The sequence below is a fragment of the Squalius cephalus genome, assembly GCF_949319135.1.
Source record: "Squalius cephalus genome assembly, chromosome: 7".
Classification (NCBI taxonomy): domain Eukaryota; kingdom Metazoa; phylum Chordata; class Actinopteri; order Cypriniformes; family Leuciscidae; genus Squalius; species Squalius cephalus.
Window position 1 is genome coordinate 2,167,501 of NC_137128.1, and position 26,915 is coordinate 2,194,415.

The 26,915-nt window shown below is 42.7% G+C and overlaps 2 protein-coding genes across 4 annotated transcripts in view; both read right to left on the minus strand.

Moving 5' to 3' along the window:
- Window positions 1-23,476, minus strand: part of LOC307161632 (SUN domain-containing ossification factor) — a 58,084-nt gene extending 34,608 nt beyond the window's left edge. For both annotated transcript variants that reach the window (XM_079876491.1, XM_079876490.1), the window contains exons 1-6: window positions 22,913-23,476; window positions 22,355-22,430; window positions 22,028-22,131; window positions 21,808-21,915; window positions 21,580-21,682; window positions 18,022-18,115 (exon numbers count right to left, since the gene is read on the minus strand). In XM_079876491.1, the coding sequence (XP_079732617.1) occupies window positions 18,022-18,115; window positions 21,580-21,682; window positions 21,808-21,915; window positions 22,028-22,131; window positions 22,355-22,430; window positions 22,913-22,956 (529 nt within the window). In that variant the 5' untranslated portion in view covers window positions 22,957-23,476. The remainder of the gene's footprint in view (window positions 1-18,021; window positions 18,116-21,579; window positions 21,683-21,807; window positions 21,916-22,027; window positions 22,132-22,354; window positions 22,431-22,912) is intronic.
- A 752-nt stretch (window positions 23,477-24,228) lies between these two features.
- The window catches only part of dnm3b (dynamin 3b), a 54,996-nt gene continuing 52,309 nt past the window's right edge, over window positions 24,229-26,915 (minus strand). For both annotated transcript variants that reach the window (XM_079876495.1, XM_079876494.1), the window contains one exon: window positions 24,229-26,843. In XM_079876495.1, the coding sequence (XP_079732621.1) occupies window positions 26,801-26,843 (43 nt within the window). In that variant the 3' untranslated portion in view covers window positions 24,229-26,800. The remainder of the gene's footprint in view (window positions 26,844-26,915) is intronic.

A 26,915-nucleotide genomic window follows, 5' to 3' on the forward strand; every position in this document is an offset into this window, starting at 1 on the left:
TACTCAACACTAGGGCTGCACGATATTGGGAAAAAATGACATTGCGATATTTTATTTTTCTGCGATATATATTGCGATATGAAATCTAATCTAATTTTTTCTTACAAAGAAAAATGGGGTGAGCACACTTACATTCTCATTTTAAATGATTTAAACATCAGAGTATTATTTAAATTAGAGTAAATTATTTGTTTGTAACTTTAGGATATGGTTTGAATTGTTAACATATTAACTAACATGAACTTACCATGAGCAATACTTCTGTTACTATATTTATTAATCTTTGTTTATCTTAGTTTATAAAAACACAGCTGTTCATTGTTTGGTAATGTTACTTCACAGTGCATTAACTATGTTAGCAAATACTGTACAACTTTTGATTTCAATAATGTAGGCTATAGCCTAAATGTTGAAATTGTTGTAGAAGTGCAGTTTAGTAATAGTAAACTAATGTAGTTAAATAATTTAATAAATAGAACATTATTGTAAAGTGTTACAGATTTTTTTATACACCAATTCAGACGTCTCGTGAGTTCAGTGTTGGACAGGTCAGTTGTTTAAACCATTCATTAAATTGAATCGGTTCAAAGGAATCATTAGTTCGCGAATCGGACGTGTACGGCACGCGTTGTGTAATTATCTCGGCAGTTTAGGATATCGCACAAGATTTGACAACACAGAAAACATTTCATCACTGGATAGTTTCTTTTTCTTTTGTTCGACACCATCGTGTCAATTTATTTAGATTAATGTGCGCGAGGGAGAGAGAGCAAGACAGCGCTCGTGTTGTTTGAAGACGGTGAAGGTGAGCGCGCGCGCGGCCGGGGCTCGCTCGCTCTCTCTCTCGCTCTCGCTCTCTCTCTCTCTCTCTCTCTCTCTCTCTGCTCGTTCTTATATGCGCCCTGTTAAACTGACAGGACTTAAAAACACATGCAAATGATAAACTTTCACTCTATGATGGTTAAGCTGTGCAATTAATCCGCGAATCACATTCGTCCAAGGGCCTGTGAGCAGCTGGCCCGTACGGTAATGAATAACGGATCAACTACGACAGCCTACATCGCACATCCTGCAATGTGACTATCGTGGATTCGTACATCGCGATATCGATGCTTAAACGACACATCGTGCAGCCCTACTCAACACTACTCACTCCTCTACCCTAACCAGCGCGAGGAGTCACCTGACCTGACCAACACACACACACACTCAACACTACTCACTCTTCTCCATCTCAACACTACTCACTCTTCTCACTCTTCTCCATCTCAACACTACTCACTCTTCTCCATCTCAACACTACTCACTCTTCTCAACACACACACTACTCAACACTACTCACTCTTCTCAACACTACTCACTCTTCTCAACACTACTCACTCTTCTCAACACTACTCACTCTTCTCAACACTACTCACTCTTCTCAACACTACTCACTCTTCTCCATCTCAACACTTCTCACTCTTCTCGACACTACTCACTTTTCTCGACACTACTCACTCTTCTCGACACTACTCACTCTTCTCGACACTACTCACTCTTCTCGACACTACTCACTCTTCTCGACACTACTCACTCTTCTCGACACTACTCACTCTTCTCGACACTACTCACTCTTCTCGACACTACTCACTCTTCTCGACACTACTCACTCTTCTCGACACTACTCACTCTTCTCGACACTACTCACTCTTCTCGACACTACTCACTCTTCTCGACACTACTCACTCTTCTACTCACTCTTCTCAACACTACTCACTCTTCTCAGTCTCAACACTACTCACTCTTCTCCATCTCAACACTACTCACTCTTCTCCATCTCAACAGTACTCACTCTTCTCCATCTCAACACTACTCACTCTTCTTCATCTCAACACTACTCACTCTTCTCAACACTACTCACTCTTCTTAACACTACTCATTCTTCTCAGTCTCAACACTACTCACTCTTCTCAGTCTCAACAGTACTCACTCTTCTCAGTCTCAACAGTACTCACTCTTCTCCATCTCAACACTACTCACTCTTCTCCATCTCAACACTACTCACTCTTCTTCATCTCAACACTACTCACTCTTCTCAACACTACTCACTCTTCTTAACACTACTCATTCTTCTCAGTCTCAACACTACTCACTCTTCTTAACACTACTCATTCTTCTCAGTCTCAACACTACTCACTCTTCTCAGTCTCAACACTACTCACTCTTCTCCGTCTCAACACTACTCACTCTTCTCCGTCTCAACACTACTCACTCTTCTCAACACTACTCACTCTTCTCCATCTCAACACTACTCACTCTTCTCCGTCTCAACACTACTCACTCTTCTCCGTCTCAACACTACTCACTCTTCTCCGTCTCAACACTACTCACTCTTCTCAACACTACTCACTCTTCTTAACACTACTCACTCTTCTCCATCTCAACACTACTCACTCTTCTCCGTCTCAACACTACTCACTCTTCTCCGTCTCAACACTACTCATTCTTCTCCGTCTCAACACTACTCACTCTTCTCAACACTACTCACTCTTCTCAACACTACTCACTCTTCTCAGTCTCAACACTACTCACTCTTCTCAACACTACTCACTCTTCTCAGTCTCAACACTACTCACTCTTCTCCGTCTCAACAGTACTCACTCTTCTCCATCTCAACACTACTCACTCTTCTCAACACTACTCACTCTTCTTAACACTACTCATTCTTCTCAGTCTCAACACTACTCACTCTTCTCAGTCTCAACAGTACTCACTCTTCTCAGTCTCAACAGTACTCACTCTTCTCCATCTCAACACTACTCACTCTTCTCCATCTCAACACTACTCACTCTTCTTCATCTCAACACTACTCACTCTTCTCAACACTACTCACTCTTCTTAACACTACTCATTCTTCTCAGTCTCAACACTACTCACTCTTAACACTACTCATTCTTCTCAGTCTCAACACTACTCACTCTTCTCAGTCTCAACACTACTCACTCTTCTCCGTCTCAACACTACTCACTCTTCTCCGTCTCAACACTACTCACTCTTCTCAACACTACTCACTCTTCTCCATCTCAACACTACTCACTCTTCTCCGTCTCAACACTACTCACTCTTCTCCGTCTCAACACTACTCACTCTTCTCCGTCTCAACACTACTCACTCTTCTCAACACTACTCACTCTTCTTAACACTACTCATTCTTCTCAGTCTCAACACTACTCACTCTTCTTAACACTACTCATTCTTCTCAGTCTCAACACTACTCACTCTTCTCAGTCTCAACACTACTCACTCTTCTCCGTCTCAACACTACTCACTCTTCTCCGTCTCAACACTACTCACTCTTCTCAACACTACTCACTCTTCTCCATCTCAACACTACTCACTCTTCTCCGTCTCAACACTACTCACTCTTCTCCGTCTCAACACTACTCACTCTTCTCCGTCTCAACACTACTCACTCTTCTCAACACTACTCACTCTTCTTAACACTACTCACTCTTCTCCATCTCAACACTACTCACTCTTCTCCGTCTCAACACTACTCACTCTTCTCCGTCTCAACACTACTCATTCTTCTCCGTCTCAACACTACTCACTCTTCTCAACACTACTCACTCTTCTCAACACTACTCACTCTTCTCAGTCTCAACACTACTCACTCTTCTCAACACTACTCACTCTTCTCAGTCTCAACACTACTCACTCTTCTCCGTCTCAACAGTACTCACTCTTCTCCATCTCAACACTACTCACTCTTCTTCATCTCAACACTACTCACTCTTCTCAACACTACTCACTCTTCTTAACACTACTCATTCTTCTCAGTCTCAACACTACTCACTCTTCTCAGTCTCAACAGTACTCACTCTTCTCAGTCTCAACAGTACTCACTCTTCTCCATCTCAACACTACTCACTCTTCTCCATCTCAACACTACTCACTCTTCTTCATCTCAACACTACTCACTCTTCTCAACACTACTCACTCTTCTTAACACTACTCATTCTTCTCAGTCTCAACACTACTCACTCTTCTTAACACTACTCATTCTTCTCAGTCTCAACACTACTCACTCTTCTCAGTCTCAACACTACTCACTCTTCTCCGTCTCAACACTACTCACTCTTCTCCGTCTCAACACTACTCACTCTTCTCAACACTACTCACTCTTCTCCATCTCAACACTACTCACTCTTCTCCGTCTCAACACTACTCACTCTTCTCCGTCTCAACACTACTCACTCTTCTCCGTCTCAACACTACTCACTCTTCTCAACACTACTCACTCTTCTTAACACTACTCATTCTTCTCAGTCTCAACACTACTCACTCTTCTTAACACTACTCATTCTTCTCAGTCTCAACACTACTCACTCTTCTCAGTCTCAACACTACTCACTCTTCTCCGTCTCAACACTACTCACTCTTCTCCGTCTCAACACTACTCACTCTTCTCAACACTACTCACTCTTCTCCATCTCAACACTACTCACTCTTCTCCGTCTCAACACTACTCACTCTTCTCCGTCTCAACACTACTCACTCTTCTCCGTCTCAACACTACTCACTCTTCTCCGTCTCAACACTACTCACTCTTCTCAACACTACTCACTCTTCTTAACACTACTCACTCTTCTCCATCTCAACACTACTCACTCTTCTCCGTCTCAACACTACTCACTCTTCTCCGTCTCAACACTACTCATTCTTCTCCGTCTCAACACTACTCACTCTTCTCAACACTACTCACTCTTCTCAACACTACTCACTCTTCTCAGTCTCAACACTACTCACTCTTCTCAACACTACTCACTCTTCTCAGTCTCAACACTACTCACTCTTCTCCGTCTCAACAGTACTCACTCTTCTCCGTCTCAACACTACTCACTCTTCTCCGTCTCAACACTACTCACTCTTCTCAACACTACTCACTCTTCTTAACACTACTCATTCTTCTCAGTCTCAACACTACTCACTCTTCTTAACACTACTCATTCTTCTCAGTCTCAACACTACTCACTCTTCTCAGTCTCAACACTACTCACTCTTCTCCGTCTCAACACTACTCACTCTTCTCCGTCTCAACACTACTCACTCTTCTCAACACTACTCACTCTTCTCCATCTCAACACTACTCACTCTTCTCCGTCTCAACACTACTCACTCTTCTCCGTCTCAACACTACTCACTCTTCTCCGTCTCAACACTACTCACTCTTCTCAACACTACTCACTCTTCTTAACACTACTCACTCTTCTCCATCTCAACACTACTCACTCTTCTCCGTCTCAACACTACTCACTCTTCTCCGTCTCAACACTACTCATTCTTCTCCGTCTCAACACTACTCACTCTTCTCAACACTACTCACTCTTCTCAACACTACTCACTCTTCTCAGTCTCAACACTACTCACTCTTCTCAACACTACTCACTCTTCTCAGTCTCAACACTACTCACTCTTCTCCGTCTCAACAGTACTCACTCTTCTCCATCTCAACACTACTCACTCTTCTTCATCTCAACACTACTCACTCTTCTCAACACTACTCACTCTTCTTAACACTACTCATTCTTCTCAGTCTCAACACTACTCACTCTTCTCAGTCTCAACAGTACTCACTCTTCTCAGTCTCAACAGTACTCACTCTTCTCCATCTCAACACTACTCACTCTTCTCCATCTCAACACTACTCACTCTTCTTCATCTCAACACTACTCACTCTTCTCAACACTACTCACTCTTCTTAACACTACTCATTCTTCTCAGTCTCAACACTACTCACTCTTCTTAACACTACTCATTCTTCTCAGTCTCAACACTACTCACTCTTCTCAGTCTCAACACTACTCACTCTTCTCCGTCTCAACACTACTCACTCTTCTCCGTCTCAACACTACTCACTCTTCTCAACACTACTCACTCTTCTCCATCTCAACACTACTCACTCTTCTCCGTCTCAACACTACTCACTCTTCTCCGTCTCAACACTACTCACTCTTCTCCGTCTCAACACTACTCACTCTTCTCCGTCTCAACACTACTCACTCTTCTCCGTCTCAACACTACTCACTCTTCTCAACACTACTCACTCTTCTCAACACTACTCACTCTTCTCAACACTACTCACTCTTCTCAACACTACTCACTCTTCTCAACACTACTCACTCTTCTCAACAGAACTCACTCTTCTCAACACTACTCACTCTTCTCAACACTACTCACTCTTCTCAGTCTCAACACTACTCACTCTTCTCCGTCTCAACAGTACTCACTCTTCTCCATCTCAACACTACTCACTCTTCTTCATCTCAACACTACTCACTCTTCTCAACACTACTCACTCTTCTCAACACTACTCACTCTTCTCAGTCTCAACACTACTCACTCTTCTCAGTCTCAAAACTACTCACTCTTCTCCATCTCAACACTACTCACTCTTCTCAACACTACTCACTCTTCTCCGTCTCAACACTACTCACTCTTCTCAACACTACTCACTCTTCTCAGTCTCAACACTACTCACTCTTCTCCGTCTCGACACTACTCACTCTTCTCCGTCTCGACACTACTCACTCTTCTCCGTCTCGACACTACTCACTCTTCTTCATCTCAACACTACTCACTCTTCTCAACACTACTCACTCTTCTCAACACTACTCACTCTTCTCAACACTACTCACTCTTCTCAACACTACTCACTCTTCTCCGTCTCAACACTACTCACTCTTCTCCGTCTCAACACTACTCATTCTTCTCCGTCTCAACACTACTCACTCTTCTCAACACTACTCACTCTTCTCAACACTACTCACTCTTCTCAGTCTCAACACTACTCACTCTTCTCAACACTACTCACTCTTCTCAGTCTCAACACTACTCACTCTTCTCCGTCTCAACAGTACTCACTCTTCTCCATCTCAACACTACTCACTCTTCTTCATCTCAACACTACTCACTCTTCTCAACACTACTCACTCTTCTTAACACTACTCATTCTTCTCAGTCTCAACACTACTCACTCTTCTCAGTCTCAACAGTACTCACTCTTCTCAGTCTCAACAGTACTCACTCTTCTCCATCTCAACACTACTCACTCTTCTCCATCTCAACACTACTCACTCTTCTTCATCTCAACACTACTCACTCTTCTCAACACTACTCACTCTTCTTAACACTACTCATTCTTCTCAGTCTCAACACTACTCACTCTTCTTAACACTACTCATTCTTCTCAGTCTCAACACTACTCACTCTTCTCAGTCTCAACACTACTCACTCTTCTCCGTCTCAACACTACTCACTCTTCTCCGTCTCAACACTACTCACTCTTCTCAACACTACTCACTCTTCTCCATCTCAACACTACTCACTCTTCTCCGTCTCAACACTACTCACTCTTCTCCGTCTCAACACTACTCACTCTTCTCCGTCTCAACACTACTCACTCTTCTCCGTCTCAACACTACTCACTCTTCTCAGTCTCAACACTACTCACTCTTCTCCGTCTCAACACTACTCACTCTTCTCAACACTACTCACTCTTCTCAACACTACTCACTCTTCTCAACACTACTCACTCTTCTCAACACTACTCACTCTTCTCAACACTACTCACTCTTCTCAACAGAACTCACTCTTCTCAACACTACTCACTCTTCTCAACACTACTCACTCTTCTCAGTCTCAACACTACTCACTCTTCTCCGTCTCAACAGTACTCACTCTTCTCCATCTCAACACTACTCACTCTTCTTCATCTCAACACTACTCACTCTTCTCAACACTACTCACTCTTCTCAACACTACTCACTCTTCTCAGTCTCAACACTACTCACTCTTCTCAGTCTCAAAACTACTCACTCTTCTCCATCTCAACACTACTCACTCTTCTCAACACTACTCACTCTTCTCCGTCTCAACACTACTCACTCTTCTCAACACTACTCACTCTTCTCAGTCTCAACACTACTCACTCTTCTCCGTCTCGACACTACTCACTCTTCTCCGTCTCGACACTACTCACTCTTCTCCGTCTCGACACTACTCACTCTTCTTCATCTCAACACTACTCACTCTTCTCAACACTACTCACTCTTCTCAACACTACTCACTCTTCTCAACACTACTCACTCACTCTTCTCAACACTACTCACTCTTCTCAACACTACTCACTCTTCTCAACACTACTCACTCTTCTCAGTCTCAACACTACTCACTCTTCTCCGTCTCAACACTACTCACTCTTCTCCGTCTCGACACTACTCACTCTTCTCCGTCTCGACACTACTCACTCTTCTCCGTCTCGACACTACTCACTCTTCTCCGTCTCGACACTACTCACTCTTCTCGACACTACTCACTCTTCTCGACACTACTCACTCTTCTCAGTCTCAACACTACTCACTCTTCTCAGTTTCAACACTACTCACTCTTCTCCATCTCAACACTACTCACTCTTCTCCATCTCAACACTACTCACTCTTCTCCATCTCAACACTACTCACTCTTCTCAACACTACTCACTCTTCTCAGTCTCAACACTACTCACTCTTCTCCATCTCAACAGTACTCACTCTTCTCCATCTCAACACTACTCACTCTTCTCCATCTCAACACTACTCACTCTTCTCAACACTACTCACTCTTCTCAACACTACTCACTCTTCTCAACACTACTCACTCTTCTCAACACTACTCACTCTTCTCAACACTACTCACTCTTCTCAACACTACTCACTCTTCTCAACACTACTCACTCTTCTCAGTCTCAACACTACTCACTCTTCTCAGTCTCAAAACTACTCACTCTTCTCCATCTCAACACTACTCACTCTTCTCAACACTACTCACTCTTCTCAACACTACTCACTCTTCTCAACACTACTCACTCTTCTCAACACTACTCACTCTTCTCAACACTACTCACTCTTCTCAACACTACTCATTCTTCTCAGTCTCAACACTACTCACTCTTCTCAGTCTCAACACTACTCACTCTTCTCAGTCTCAACACTACTCACTCTTCTCCGTCTCAACACTACTCACTCTTCTCCATCTCAACAGTACTCACTCTTCTCCATCTCAACACTACTCACTCTTCTTCATCTCAACACTACTCACTCTTCTCAACACTACTCACTCTTCTCAGTCTCAAAACTACTCACTCTTCTCCATCTCAACACTACTCACTCTTCTCAACACTACTCACTCTTCTCAACACTACTCACTCTTCTCAACACTACTCACTCTTCTCAACACTACTCACTCTTCTCAGTCTCAACACTACTCACTCTTCTCAGTCTCAACAGTACTCACTCTTCTCCATCTCAACACTACTCACTAGTGTTGTCAAAAATATCGATATTTCGATAAATATCGATACTGAAATATCTGAACGGTACCAATACTAATTTCCCGAAGTATCGATACTAGCCGCGCTTTCACTTTCACTTCTCTCCAAAGACGCGTTGAAAAACACCGCACGCGCACTCGCACTCGTCTCATTCGCTCTGGTTAGCAAAAGTGAAGTGAATGGAAAGATGGCGAGTGCAGCGCCCGCGCGACCGGCTTTGGTTGATAAGGAACACAGCAGGAGTGCTATCTGGAAATATTTTGCATATGAGGCAAATGAACACGGAAAGCCGAAGGACACAAGCAAGCCAATATGCAAGAGATGCTACAGAACAGTGCTAACAAAAGGCGCTAACACCACTAATATAGCAAAGCACCTGAGAGACCGACACCCGGATCTGTATAAAGAATTTCTCGAGGTTGGTATTATTATTATACATTACTGACACTCTATCCTCCAATTTGATACTGTTAAGAGCTTTGACACAATCTGTATTGTTAAAAGCACTATATAAATAAAGGTGACTTGACGACTTCATGTCGATCCAGTGAGCACTGTTTTCGCGTGTGATGCACGCACGTTTGCGTTTAAATCTGTTCATCAAATAACGTTAATGTATTAACCAGCTTTTATGACCGATGAGCAATGCATTTGTTACAGTATATTTTAATCTTTGATAACAGTAGGTATTAGGTAATAAAAATATAACGGATCATGTTAGCTCTGGTCCAATGAAAAAATATTAACAAATAGAACTTTGGATTTTAATTAGTACATGTATTAGTGAATGTTAGTTTAAATCAACTTTTAACTTTGATTAACAAATGTTTTGTAAGTATTTTTCATTGCTTATTTATGTTAACAAATATCTATTACCATTAACCTAAGTTCTTAGATTAGTTCATTCAGTTAATTTTAAAAGTGTGGTCTAAAAAAAAATAAAAAATGTTTATTAAAGTTTGGCATTCTCTTGTAGCACCAGAAAGAAGATAAGACTCGACCTGCAACAAAAACAACACAATCACAACCTACACTACCAGCTGTATTTGAACAGCAAAGAAAGTATGAAGCAAACTCAAATGAAGCCAAGAAGTTGAACAGGGCTGTAGCAGTGTACATATGCATGGATCAGGTTCCTGTGTATACTGTTGAGAAACCTGGCTTCAAACAACTTCTTGAACATTTGAACAACAGGTATGCCCTTCCTTCACGCAACTTTTTCATGCACACTGAAATCCCAGCCCTATATAACGAAACAAAAGAAATAGTCATGAACCATCTTGGAAGGAAAACCTTTTTTTCATGCACCACTGATCTGTGGACAAGCAGGGCCACTTCCACGTTCATGGCAGTAACTCTGCAATTTGTCACTGAAACCTGGGACATGCAGAGCTGGTGTTTGGGCTGTGTTGGGCTCAACACTGAGCACACAGCAGAATGCTTGAGGGAAGCATTGGAAGAGATGATACAAGAAGCATGGAAGCTGGACATGTCATACATGGCTGGTATCACCACTGATAATGCTTCAGCAAACAAGAAAGCATTTCAGCAAGACTTCACATGGGTCCCCTGCTTTGGGCATAACTTGCACCTTGCCATTAACAAGGGCCTGGATATAGACCGTGTGTCTGGATCACTGTCGAGGTTGAGAAAGACAGTGTCTGCCTTCAGCAGGTCACCAAAGATGTTGCGACAGCTGAAGAAAAAACAAAAAGATTTGCAACTGCCTGAACACAGAATGATCCATGATGAGCCCACACGCTGGGACTCAGCTTATGAGATGGTGGAGAGATTTCTAGAACAGCAGCAAGCTGTCTGTTCAGTTCTAGCTGATGATCGGAAGAAATGGCACCTCATGCCAAAAGATTCAGATATTACAGTTCTTGAGACTGTAAAAGAGGTATTGAACCCTGTCAGCTCTTTCATGGATGCCCTTAGTGGTGAAAAACACACCACTCTCTCTGCAGTCCTGCCTCTGAGTTGGAAGATCTTCTCTACTTTGACAGTTGAGGAAGGTGACAGCAACCTAAAACGTCAACTTAAAGACAACATCAGAGAAGATCTCAGACAGAGATATGAGAACACACATCTGCAGCTGATATTAAACACTGCCACATTTCTTGACCCAAGGTTCAAGGACAGTTTTGTAACCTTAAGAGAGGAGGTTAAACAGAATCGTATGGTCAGTGTCAATTTGCTAAAAGCAGGGGGCCAAAGTCAGCAAACATCATCTCCAGATGACAAGCAGCAACCAGCAAAAAAAACTAAATCAGATCTGAAGAGTCTGTTAGCAAACATACAGGGGGAAAAAAAGAGTGAACATGGAGAGGGTTCATCATCCAGAGAAGAAGGTGAGGGTGCAGAAACAGAACTCAAAAATGAGTTTTCAGTATATGAAAAGATGCCTGAAATCAGTGCAGGAGAGGACCCACTCACATGGTGGAGGACACATGAGACAACTTTACCTCACCTTGCCCAGTTTGCTAAAAAGTATCTGTGTATCTCTGCTTCAAGTTCAGCTTCAGAGCGTGTATTTAGTACATCAGGGCTCATTTGCAGTGCAAGAAGGGCACGACTTACAGAGGAGCACATTGACATGCTGGTGTTCCTAGCTCAAAATCTGAAAGTTGCAAAACAACTGTAGGATACAGTAATGGGTGTCAATCTCACTCACCTCTGTAGAGAAAATCTGCATAAAACTGCAGCAACAGATTCCATTTAATTATTTTGTTTACTAATTTGATACTTGATGCATAAGATTGCACTGATTTTGTTTTTGCTTGAAGTTTAAGTATCTTTTGTTGACATTGTGATTGGATTTGATTTTACTTGGAAATACAAAAGATTGCACTTTTTTTTTTTTTACTTGCACTTTATTGGTTTTTGAATGTAATGCAATCTGAGAGGCTTTTGAACAAGTGCACTACCTCAGGACATTTTTGTTAATGTAAAATATATGTTCTAGACTTGTTATATTTAGCTTTAAATAAAAAAAATAACCCCTTAATATTGTGGCAGTTTTTTTCTCCGTGGTATCGAAAATGGTATCGAATATCGATATTTTTCAAGGTATCGTATCGAAGTTAGAAATTCTAGTATCGTGACAACACTACTACTCACTCTTCTCCATCTCAACACTACTCACTCTTCTTCATCTCAACACTACTCACTCTTCTCAACACTACTCACTCTTCTTAACACTACTCACTCTTCTCAGTCTCAACACTACTCACTCTTCTCAGTCTCAACACTACTCATTCTTCTCAGTCTCAACACTACTCACTCTTCTCAACACTACTCATTCTTCTCCGTCTCAACACTACTCACTCTTCTCAACACTACTCACTCTTCTCAGTCTCAACACTACTCACTCTTCTCCGTCTCAACACTACTCACTCTTCTCCGTCTCAACACTACTCACTCTTCTCCGTCTCAACACTACTCACTCTTCTCAACACTACTCACTCTTCTCCGTCTCAACACTACTCACTCTTCTCCGTCTCAACACTACTCACTCTTCTCAACACTACTCACTCTTCTTAACACTACTCATTCTTCTCAGTCTCAACACTACTCACTCTTCTCCATCTCAACACTACTCACTCTTCTTAACACTACTCACTCTTCTCAGTCTCAACACTACTCACTCTTCTCAGTCTCAACACTACTCACTCTTCTCAGTCTCAAAACTACTCACTCTTCTCCATCTCAACACTACTCACTCTTCTCAACACTACTCACTCTTCTTAACACTACTCATTCTTCTCAGTCTCAACACTACTCACTCTTCTCCATCTCAACACTACTCATTCTTCTCAGTCTCAACACTACTCACTCTTCTCCGTCTCAACACTACTCACTCTTCTCCGTCTCAACACTACTCACTCTTCTCAACACTACTCACTCTTCTCAACACTACTCACTCTTCTCAACACTACTCACTCTTCTCAACACTACTCACTCTTCTCCATCTCAACACTACTCACTCTTCTCCGTCTCAACACTACTCACTCTTCTCCGTCTCAACACTACTCACTCTTCTCCGTCTCAACACTACTCACTCTTCTCAACACTACTCACTCTTCTCAGTCTCAACACTACTCACTCTTCTCCGTCTTAACACTACTCACTCTTCTCCGTCTCAACACTACTCACTCTTCTCCGTCTCAACACTACTCACTCTTCTCCGTCTCAACACTACTCACTCTTCTCAACACTACTCACTCTTCTCCGTCTCAACACTACTCACTCTTCTCCATCTCAAGAGTACTCACTCTTCTCCGTCTCAACACTACTCACTCTTCTCCATCTCAACACTACTCATTCTTCTCCGTCTCAACACTACTCACTCTTCTCAACACTACTCACTCTTCTCAACACTACTCACTCTTCTCAACACTACTCACTCTTCTCAACACTACTCACTCTTCTCAACACTACTCACTCTTCTCAACACTACTCACTCTTCTCAACACTACTCACTCTTCTCAACACTACTCACTCTTCTCAACACTACTCACTCTTCTCAACACTACTCACTCTTCTCAGTCTCAACACTACTCACTCTTCTCAACACTACTCACTCTTCTCCGTCTCAACACTACTCACTCTTCTCCGTCTCAACACTACTCACTCTTATCCGTCTCAACACTACTCACTCTTATCCGTCTCAACACTACTCACTCTTCTCAACACTACTCACTCTTCTCAACACTACTCACTCTTCTCAGTCTCAACACTACTCACTCTTCTCCGTCTCAACACTACTCACTCTTCTCCGTCTCAACACTACTCACTCTTCTCAGTCTCAACACTACTCACTCTTCTCAGTCTCAACACTACTCACTCTTCTCAGTCTCAACACTACTCACTCTTCTCAACACTACTCACTCTTCTCAACACTACTCACTCTTCTCAACACTACTCACTCTCAACACTACTCACTCTCAACACTCGTCTCAGTCTCAACACTACTCCCTCTTCTCAACACTACTCACTCTTCTCCGTCTCAACACTACTCACTCTTCTCCATCTCAACACTACTCACTCTTCTCCATCTCAACACTACTCACTCTTCTCCATCTCAACACTACTCACTCTTCTCAACACTACTCACTCTTCTCCATCTCAACACTACTCACTCTTCTCAGTCTCAACACTACTCACTCTTCTCAACACTACTCACTCTTCTCCGTCTCAACACTACTCACTCTTCTCCGTCTCAACACTACTCACTCTTCTCAGTCTCAACACTACTCACTCTTCTCAACACTACTCACTCTTCTCAACACTACTCACTCTTCTCAACACTACTCACTCTTCTCAACACTACTCACTCTTCTCAACACTACTCACTCTTCTCAACACTACTCACTCTTCTCAACACTACTCACTCTTCTCAACACTACTCACTCTCAACACTCGTCTCAGTCTCAACACTACTCCCTCTTCTCAACACTACTCACTCTTCTCCGTCTCAACACTACTCACTCTTCTCCATCTCAACACTACTCACTCTTCTCCATCTCAACACTACTCACTCTTCTCCATCTCAACACTACTCACTCTTCTCAACACTACTCACTCTTCTCCATCTCAACACTACTCACTCTTCTCAGTCTCAACACTACTCACTCTTCTCAACACTACTCACTCTTCTCCATCTCAACACTACTCACTCTTCTCAGTCTCAACACTACTCACTCTTCTCCATCTCAACACTATTCACTCTTCTCCATCTCAACACTATTCACTCTTCTCCGTCTCAACACTACTCACTCTTCTCCGTCTCAACACTACTCACTCTTCTCCGTCTCAACACTACTCACTCTTCTCCGTCTCAAGAGTACTCACTCTTCTCAACACTACTCACTCTTCTCCATCTCAACACTACTCACTCTTCTCAGTCTCAACACTACTCACTCTTCTCCATCTCAACACTACTCACTCTTCTCCGTCTCAACACCACTCACTCTTCTCAACACTACTCACTCTTCTCCATCTCAACACTACTCACTCTTCTCCATCTCAACACTACTCACTCTTCTCCGTCTCAACACCACTCACTCTTCTCAACACTACTCACTCTTCTCCGTCTCAAGAGTACTCACTCTTCTCAACACTACTCACTCTTCTCCATCTCAACACTACTCATTCTTCTCAGTCTCAACACTACTCACTCGTCTCAGTCTCAACACTACTCACTCTTCTCCATCTCAACACTACTCACTCTTCTCAGTCTCAACACTACTCACTCTTCTCCATCTCAACACTACTCACTCTTCTCCGTCTCAACACCACTCACTCTTCTCAACACTACTCACTCTTCTCCGTCTCAACACTACTCACTCTTCTCCGTCTCAACACTACTCACTCTTCTCCGTCTCAACACTACTCACTCTTCTCCGTCTCAACACTACTCACTCTTCTCCATCTCAACACTACTCAGTCTAATCCATCTCAACACTACTCACTCTTCTCAACACACACACTACTCAACACTACTCACTCTTCTCAACACTACTCACTCTTCTCAACACTACTCACTCTTCTCACTCTTCTCAACACTACTCACTCTTCTCCATCTCAACACTACTCACTCTTCTCAGTCTCAACACTACTCACTCTTCTCAGTCTCAACACTACTCACTCTTCTCCATCTCAACACTACTCACTCTTCTCCATCTCAACACTACTCAGTCTAATCCATCTCAACACTACTCACTCTTCTCAACACACACACTACTCAACACTACTCACTCTTCTCAACACTACTCACTCTTCTCAACACTACTCACTCTTCTCACTCTTCTCAACACTACTCACTCTTCTCCATCTCAACACTACTCACTCTTCTCCATCTCAACACTACTCACTCTTCTCAACACTACTCACTCTTCTCACTCTTCTCAACACTACTCACTCTTCTCCATCTCAACACTACTCACTCTTCTCCATCTCAACACTACTCACTCTTCTCCGTCTCAACACCACTCACTCTTCTCAACACTACTCACTCTTCTCCGTCTCAACACTACTCACTCTTCTCCGTCTCAACACTACTCACTCTTCTCCATCTCAACACTACTCAGTCTAATCCATCTCAACACTACTCACTCTTCTCAACACACACACTACTCAACACTACTCACTCTTCTCAACACTACTCACTCTTCTCAACACTACTCACTCTTCTCAACACTACTCACTCTTCTCACTCTTCTCAACACTACTCACTCTTCTCCATCTCAACACTACTCACTCTTCTCAGTCTCAACACTACTCACTCTTCTCCATCTCAACACTACTCACTCTTCTCCATCTCAACACTATTCACTCTTCTCCGTCTCAACACTACTCACTCTTCTCCGTCTCAACACTACTCACTCTTCTCCGTCTCAACACTACTCACTCTTCTCCGTCTCAACACTACTCACTCTTCTCCGTCTCAAGAGTACTCACTCTTCTCAATACTACTCACTCTTCTCCGTCTCAACACCACTCACTCTTCTCAACACTACTCACTCTTCTCCGTCTCAACACTACTCACTCTTCTCCGTCTCAACACTACTCACTCTTCTCCATCTCAACACTACTCAGTCTAATCCATCTCAACACTACTCACTCTTCTCAACACTACTCACTCTTCTCCGTCTCAACACGACTCACTCTTCTCCGTCTCAACACTACTCACTCTTCTCCATCTCAACACTACTCACTCTTCTCACTCTTCTCAACACTACTCACTCTTCTCCATCTCAACACTACTCACTCTTCTCAGTCTCAACACTACTCACTCTTCTCCATCTCAACACTACTCACTCTTCTCCGTCTCAACACCACTCACTCTTCTCAACACTACTCACTCTTCTCCGTCTCAACACTACTCACTCTTCTCCGTCTCAACACTACTCACTCCTCTCAACACTACTCACTCTTCTCAACACTACTCACTCTTCTCCGTCTCAACACTACTCACTCTTCTCCATCTCCACACTACTCACTCTTCTCCGTCTAAACACTACTCACTCTTCTTCATCTCAACAGAACTCACTCTTCTCAACACTACTCACTCTTCTCAACACTACTCACTCTTCTCAACACTACTCACTCTTCTCAACACTACTCACTCTTTTCAACACTACTCACTCTTCTCAACACTACTCACTCTTCTCAACACTACTCACTCTTCTCAACACTACTCACTCTTCTCAACACTACTCACTCTTCTCAACACCACTCACTCTTCTCCATCTCAACACTACTCACTCTTCTCAACACTACTCACTCTTCTCAGTCTCAACACTACTCACTCTTCTCCATCTCAACACTACTCACTCTTCTCCATCTCAACACTACTCACTCTTCTCCATCTCAACACTACTCACTCTTCTCCATCTCAACACTACTCACTCTTCTCCATCTCAACACTACTCACTCCTCTCAACACTACTCACTCTTCTCCATCTCAACACTACTCACTCTTCTCCGTCTCAACACTACTCACTCTTCTCAACACTACTCACTCTTCTCCATCTCAACACTACTCACTCTTCTCCGTCTCAACACTACTCACTCTTCTCAACACTACTCACTCTTCTCCATCTCAACACTACTCACTCTTCTCCATCTCAACACTACTCACTCTTCTCCATCTCAACACTACTCACTCTTCTCCGTCTCCATCATGATCTTGGTCCACTCGTCGAAGGTGGGGATCTCCTGGTCTCGGCTGGGCAGCGACGGGTCCGAATCTGTGGAGCCCTGAAATCAGATCCAGACGATGAGCAGCAGAGAAATGCACTACAATATACTATACTACACTACATCAGATCCAGATGATCAGCACTAGAGAAAAGTGCACTATACTACAGTACAATATCATATAATACACTACAGCACACTACACTAGAGTACAGTACACTACGGCACAGTACACTATACTACAGTACACTACAGTACACTACACTACACTATGGCACACTACACTACACTACGGCACACTACACTACACTACACTACACTACGGCACACTACACTACGGCACACTAAACTATACTACAGTACACTACAGTACACTACAGTACGCTACACTACAGTACACTACAGTACAGTACATTACACTACAGTACATTACACTACAGTACATTACACTACAGTACATTACACTACAGTACAGTACACTACACTACAGTACACTACAGTACGCTACACTACAGTACACTATACTACAGTACAGTACACTACACTACAGTACACTACACTACAGTACATTACACTACAGTACATTACACTACAGTACATTACACTACAGTACAGTACACTACACTACAGTACACTACACTACAGTACACTACAGTACGCTACACTACAGTACACTACACTACAGTACAGTACACTACACTACAGTACACTACACTACAGTACACTACAGTACACTACACTACAGTACATTACACTACAGTACATTACACTACACTACAGTACACTACACTACAGTACACTACACTACAGTACACTACAGTACGCTACACTACAGTACGCTACACTACAGTACAGTACACTACACTACAGTACACTACACTACAGTACACTACACTACAGTACACTACACTACAGTACACTACACTACAGTACACTACACTACAGTACAGTACACTACACTACAGTACACTACACTACACTACAGTACACTACACTACACTACAGTACACTACACTACACTATACTAGGGCTGTGACGGTGGCAGTTTTTTACCACCGCGGTAGTAATGGACCCAAATACCGGCGGTGTTGCGGTGTTTGGGGGGGGGGGGGGGGGGGTTGTTTTGAAAGAAAAAAAAAAAGAAAGAAAGAAACAACACACTAAAGCCTGTAAAGCATTGAAATAAATATCAGTAAATACTGGTAACTTACATAATATAATAAAGTTGAATCTATTTTTTTTTTTTTTTTTTTCGTTTAATATTTCCACACAAAGGCGCGTGATAAAGCCTACCGCTCTGCGCTTTGAGAGGGATGTGGGACACGAGCAGGAAAGATACCATCGATCTCTTTTCTGATATCTTCATGTTTTCTACTTGTAAAAGGTATGAAGAGCGAATTTATCTTCTACAAGGGCAAGGCATTTAGGCTATGTTTGCGCGCTGCCAGAGAAAGCCAAACTAAAATTCCCCGCGCGTGTGAAACGCGCTTTACAAAATGAACTTGACGCGCCTTACCAATTACCATATGTCTAATAACAAGCACAAACTGTGTTAAAAAGAATTTGACGTACAAGTAAAAATGTAGGCTATCTGACCTACAGCGTTTTTCTAGGCTACTTTACCACAGAAAAGAATACGAAAATAATCGACCTAAAAGCGAACAAAGGAAGAAACGTTTAACGCGTCTTTGGGTGAGACGCGAGTGAAAAAGAAAAAAGAGATTCCATGCAGGGATGAGTCACGATTTTTGAATATTCGATTAGTTTATTTAATTATAGAATATCTAATGTTCTAATGTCTGTTGTGCGATCATTCTCTAAAATAAAATCTCCATGTTCTGGTGCTGATGCGGCGGTGACGCGTTCATGTAACCGAAGGGTGACGCTGCCAATAACGCACATAACAGCTGTCAAAAAAGAACCGGCAAAAGTAATGATTATGAACGTGTCAAATATAGAAAGGAGACATTTGAATTGTTTATTAATAAAGTGTTTTGTGTGTGTGTGTGTGTGTGTCAGTGTCGGGCTGCAAAGATGAAGTTGACGATGCTCACTCTTCTCAGTGAACGCGCCTAGAGAGAAATGCACACTTCAAAACGGAATAGAAGCATATTATGATAGTCGGTTTATTTTCGTTTTGAATTGTTTTGTTTAAAAGTAGACAATTCAAGCTTTCTATAAGGAATAACTAATGGAATATTTTTAAATTTGCTGATAATCGGGTGACCAGATCGCAAACCAGAATTCAAAGCTTAAGTTTATGGGCTCACGTACAACTCTCTCATTCGTCATGAATTAAAACTTTTCCATGGCTGCGATATAACATTTAATTGCTAACCTATTATTTATTCTGTAAACAAAGCTTTGTGTGTCATAATATTAATGTAAAACAGCATTCATATACAACATTTTTTTTAGGCGAACAACCGCCGGTACTACTCAGCCACCGCGGTGGTGCGGTTGTCAAGTTTACCGGCACAGCCCTACACTATACTACACTACACTACACTATACTACACTACACTACACTATACTACACTACACTACACTACACTATACTACACTACACTACACTACAGTACAGTACACTACAGTACACTACAGTACACTACACTACACTACAGTACAGTACACTACAGTACACTACAGTACACTACACTACACTACAGTACAGTACACTACAGTACACTACAGTACACTACACTACACTACAGTACAGTACACTACAGTACACTACAGTACACTACACTACACTACAGTACAGTACACTACAGTACACTACAGTACACTACAGTACAGTACAGTACAGTACACTACAGTACACTACAGTACACTACAGTACACTACAGTACAGTACACTACACTACACTACAGTACAGTACACTACAGTACACTACAGTACACTACAGTACACTACAGTACAGTACACTACAGTACACTACAGTACACTACAGTACACTACAGTACAGTACACTATACTACACTACAGTACACTACAGTACACTACAGTACACTACAGTACAGTACAGTACAGTACAGTACACTATACTACACTACAGTACACTATACTACACTACAGTACACTACAGTACACTACAGTACAGTACACTACAGTACACTACAGTACACTATACTACACTACAGTACACTACAGTACACTACAGTACAGTACACTACAGTACACTATACTACACTACAGTACACTATACTACACTACAGTACACTACAGTACACTACAGTACAGTACACTACAGTACACTATACTACACTACAGTACACTATACTACACTACAGTACACTACAGTACACTACAGTACAGTACACTACAGTACACTACAGTACACTACAGTACAGTACACTACAGTACACTACAGTAGTCTTGACTGCATATTTGTACAGTTAGGGATGTTGAATTAAATGTTCTAGAAAGACGGCACAGAGTGTGATGCTGTATCAGGAGATGTAACACTGAAAGTCGGCAGAGCTTCTGCATGAGTGTGTCTGTGGCTTTAAGGAAGCGTCACCTGTTCTTTCCGGATGAGGGAGGCGTTGCTCCGCTTCCCAGTTTGGTCTTTGGTGGGTTTCCTCGTCTCACGGACACTGGCGTTATCTTGAACCGCTGGAAAACTTCCATGACAGACAGACACAGATGAGGAACACATAAGACGACTTCACACACAGGGCCTCAGACTGAGCAGAGGTCCACCTGTGTCAGATGTGCTGACCTGAGCCGGCTCAGTGAGGTATTGTACCTGGGCAGCGTGGAGTCGAACGGCAGGTGTTCGGCAGCATCACACGCAGCTGGAGGCGCGTCTGCGGAGAGGCTTTCAGGAGAGCAGGAGTCTGAGCCGGCACAATCCCTGAGGGAAACAGCACACGTGGTGTTGGCTACCTCAGTGCAAACTCAATCTAGACACTGTAGAGTCTCTGGGCTTCTGAAGCCTAGCGAGTAAAGGCCTGAGCGTCACTGACCGGCAGGAGAAGCACTCGGAGGATCCAGACACACCGACGGGATCCGGGACCCGTGAGGAAGAGGAAGACTCCAGTGACTCGACTTCATTACTGTCAATCACCAGCTGCCAACAACACACACACACACACACGACATCTGTAAGGCACTGCGGATAAAAGCCAATGCTGAATGAACAGATACAAGTGTACATGACGAGGAGAATCCACCAGCTCTCAACAGGAACACACAGACACGTCACACACAACCTCAGACACGAACACATATCATAAACGACTCATAAACACACACACATGACCTCAGACATGGATCCCTGGCGTGTTTCAGACCTGTTCATCGGTGTGTGTGTCATGATGCGGAGCGCCCAGTGTCTGCTCTGAACATCGGCCGTGTGGAACAGCAATCCTGCACAGAGAAACGGGGTCGTTTCAGGATGGGGTTTTGTGATATCAACTTCAAACTTGGAACACAACTTGGTTAGACATGTTACAGCAATTTTAGAGTCCAAAGTATTTTGTGTATATTTATTTGATTTAGAGTACACTTTAACATCTGTAAGTACACGCTGATGTTTTGAAGCAGCTTTGACTCCAGCAGTGATCTGTGAGTCACAGACTGACCTCTGACCTCAGGTCTCTTTCTGTCAGTCAATCTAAAGTTCATCATGAGTCACAATCACACAAATGAACATTTAAACCTCTACTGATCTGACATATTCATCTGCCATGACATTTACATTGTGCTCCGAGGTATTTAAAATAATACCATGGTAAAGGTCTAGAACAGCCCATGGTTTGGCTATGGTGTTTCTGTTGGTTATTATCACACACACTCACACACACACACACACACACACACACACAGATGAACAGAGATAGAGTCCTCACCAGTAAGAGAGTGAGCAGAGCAGCAGTAGCTCGATCTTCATCATCCACCGGCGCCACTAACACACATTATCGCGTCTCCCGTGGGTCTGACACGCGCGACTCCAGCGGGGTGTGTGTGTGTGTGTGGTTCAGTGACGTGTGAGAGACCGATGAACTTTACACTTTCCCCGCTTCACACACACACGCGTCAGGCAGGAGGCGTTACACAGAGACTTTAATACTCTTTAAAAGCACAATCATTTGAATGTATTCTCTGCAAGGATTGTCACCTGAAACACAAACGCGTTTCTTCCTCTATAAAGAGTTTAAACTTTAAAGAGAGATGATCCATCAATCACATCCCAAAGCAACATGTGTCACGTGACCGAGCGGTCCACTAGTGTGGGAAATAACCTACAGCTTCATAACGACACTCGCAAACTTGAACTCATAGTCAGAACTCAGAACATAAGGTAACCTGTATAAATATTATTTCGATCCCGCAAGAACTGGCCCGCCCATTTTAGATGCTCTTTCACGCTTCCTGTTTACCTCCTTCTTCCTCTTCTTCTTCTTCTGGTGTGTAATGGCGGTTGGCGTTCCCGCCACCCACTGGAGAGATGTGTGACGCGCACTTGTCATTTGTCTATTTACCAAATAATAATAATGATCAGTCTTGTTTCTTTTAAGAAAATAAATAATTCATGAAATATTCTTGATTGTTTTAAGCCATTTCCTAATCACAGTTTCCCCATTCTATGCTGATTTAACAAACAATGTCCAATAGGCTACACATTCTTAAGATTAAACCGTCTTCTAGTCTACTTCTTCTTGAATGTGGTGAAAGCGTCTACCTTTCGCTCCACTGTCCCACTCCTTCTGACACCACTGTCTTATTTTATTTGCTATTAACCCTTTTACTTCTGCTTTACTCATTGACACTTTAATGTCCGTTTGTGAATGTTTCAAAGCCTTTATTTTCCATTTCCATGTATTACGGTATTACGACCTATTTCTATTTTAAAATGTGTATAACTAGTTTTTTTTTAGATGCCCATTTACATTTATGGATAAATATTACGTAGCCTAACCCATATCCTAAAGTAACAGTAAATATAATGGTGATTTACCGCCTGTTTCCAGTAGATTTCTATCACTGATCTTATAATGATCTCATGATAGAGCAGCAGATTCCTGATAGATTCATAACACTTCTCCCGTGTGCTGAACATCTCCTTCCCTCCTCGTCCATATAACATCAGCTCACACACTCACTCTCGCCGTCTTCTCTCAGTATATGTTCAGAAGCTTTCAAAGAAAGGTCAAACGGACAGTCATTAGACACCGCAGGTTCTCTTTTTATTGAATGTTCCTTAATACATATTATTTCATACATATAGAGGTACAGTACATCAAGCCATAATGAAACATACAAAGAGCGAGTTGAAGAGTGAGACGCTGAAGCGTTCATCTCAGTCCCAGCGTATGACAGTGTTATGATAACGCTATAGTGAACTCAGGGGCCGCGGGCATAAACACAGACCCTAACCCTAACCCTAACCCGTGTCTTAAAGGGCTCATCGGATGCAGAATTCACTTCTATATGGTGTTTGCATATAAATGTGTCTGTGCAGTGTGTGGACACAACCACCATACAATGAAGAAAATCTAAACAATGAAAGTCTAAACACTCTCAATAATCAGGCCGTTTGGACTTTCTGAGCACTATGATGTCATAATGCTCATGCTCCGCCCATGACCGCTGACGGACTGTCCCGCATTAGCATATTTCTGCCCTCAGCCAATCGAAACGCCCCATGGAGGAGAGGGGTGGGGTGAGCAGCTGCTCATTATCATTTAAAGAGACAGTCACCGAAACGGGTCGCTGTGGACAGAGCTGTTCTTGAGGAACAACCATTGAGGAGTTTAACCAAAGTATGTTACAGACTTTACATGAAGACCCTAAAGAATCACACCAACTTGTGGAGAATGGGCATCCGACGACCCCTTTAAGGTCTAGTGTGACCCACTAGCAGTTAGGCTTAAAAAAGCCATCCACAGTCTTGAAGAAAAACTTGACTAGTCTTAGTGGTTTATGCAAGCGGCCGCACATCTGCTGTTCTCTGGTCTCGCTGACGGAGACTGAAGCGGTGCAAGCTTGTTCACGCCACACAATAATACAAGCTCAGCGCAACCTTTTATCGCACAATTCAGACTTTTTATCTCAGAATTGCGTGATATAAAGTCAGAATGGCATGATATAAAGAATTGGACTTTATAACTCACAATTGCAAGTATATATCTATCTTATAGAAAATGTCATTTGCGTGTTATAAAGTCAGAATTGCGAGAGAAAAAGTCAGAATTGTGAGAAAAAGTCAGAATTGTGAGTTTATATCTCGCAATTCTGACTTTATAACATGCAGTTGTGAGAAATAAAGTCAGAATTGAAAGATGTAATTTTGCAATTGTGAGATAAAAAGTCGCAATTATCTTTTAAAATGTTTAATTCTGTGGCGGAAACGAGCTTCCGTATAAACCCAGCTCAGCCTGAGAGACGAACATCACCCCTGAACTCAGGCTCTAGAATGAGCTACGCTTGTTTAGCATGTGACTCTCAGTATGATGAAAACCCTGCTTGTGTTCAGTCTCTAACCGTGTGTTTACATGAGGAGGACTAGTTTAAATGTCACAGACTCTATAACTGAAATACTGCATCACACACCATTACATCCAGTTGAAGCGAGTACACAGTTCAGCCTCTGATTCACACACCTACAGATAATATATCCATATATTCATGTTATTACTTAGAAATCATACATCAGCTGTTTCCATGAGTTCCTGCCCGCTTGTCTTACATTCCTTAACTAGTCCTGTAATATTCTCAAACGAAGAGTTTTGCGTTTAAATTACTGAACATGAGTAAAGTAGCAAATAAATCTCACTAACACAATGAACAGACTCAAAACTACGGCTGTGTTTATTGCAGAGTAAAGTTGTGGTGAACTGTGTTGTGCTTTAGAGATCTGAAACACACACAGCTGCATCGCTCAGGGACTTTGGTCGCACATTTACATGATCTGTCATGAACTAGTACTGCAAGCAGGTGGCGCTATTCAAGAAGAGGAATCTGATACGGCTCATAAAAGTGTTTGCAGATGTAAAGATGTGAGCGTGTTCACTGTAACAACAAAAGGGTGTGTTCACACTCGTAGTTCGGTTCTCCTGCTGCTTTTGGTCCGGATAAAAGAAAACGCTGCGTTTAGTCCCGGTTCGCTTAGCACCGAACTCCACGAACAGAGAGATCGCACCAGAGTTAGTTTTAATCGAACCAAACCTGCCAAGTGTGAAAACACCGTAAAGTGAATCAAACCCTTTTAACGACAAACAACATTAACATAAAAAACAACAATAATTTAAATATCTACTATCAGAACACAAATATCACATAATCTTAAATTATTGTACACATATCTTTTAATTCAGGCACACACACACTTCCCGGCTTATACTAAGATATATCACTCACACACTATATGACACAAGTATGTGGACACCCACACCCACACACGCACACACACACACACACACCCTGAAATAAACACACATGCATGGCTGGCCAGTGCTGTCGGGAATGGGAATGATTTCACCAGGGAAGAGGAGCCTGGATGAAGAAGACTAGTGTAGGGTAGAGACTCAGACTGAATCACAGGCACTGACACACAACACACAACGAGCACTGCTATCACAGACACCACCACGGTCACGCCAGTGTGAAGGACACTAGATGGAGAGCACATGCAGGAGCTTTGGTACAGGACAGACGCCGGTGTACTGGTCACATGAGAATGGGCCTGGAGTATCACACTCGCTCCAGGAGCAAAGACAGCGGCCCCGGGGCCTCTCTTACGGGGGAACCTGTCGGGTGGGGGAGGGCGGGGGGCGACGACTGGGTTAGAGGAAGAGGAGGAGGAGGAAGAGGAGGAGGAGGAAGAAGAGGAAGGGGAGGAGGAAGAGGAAG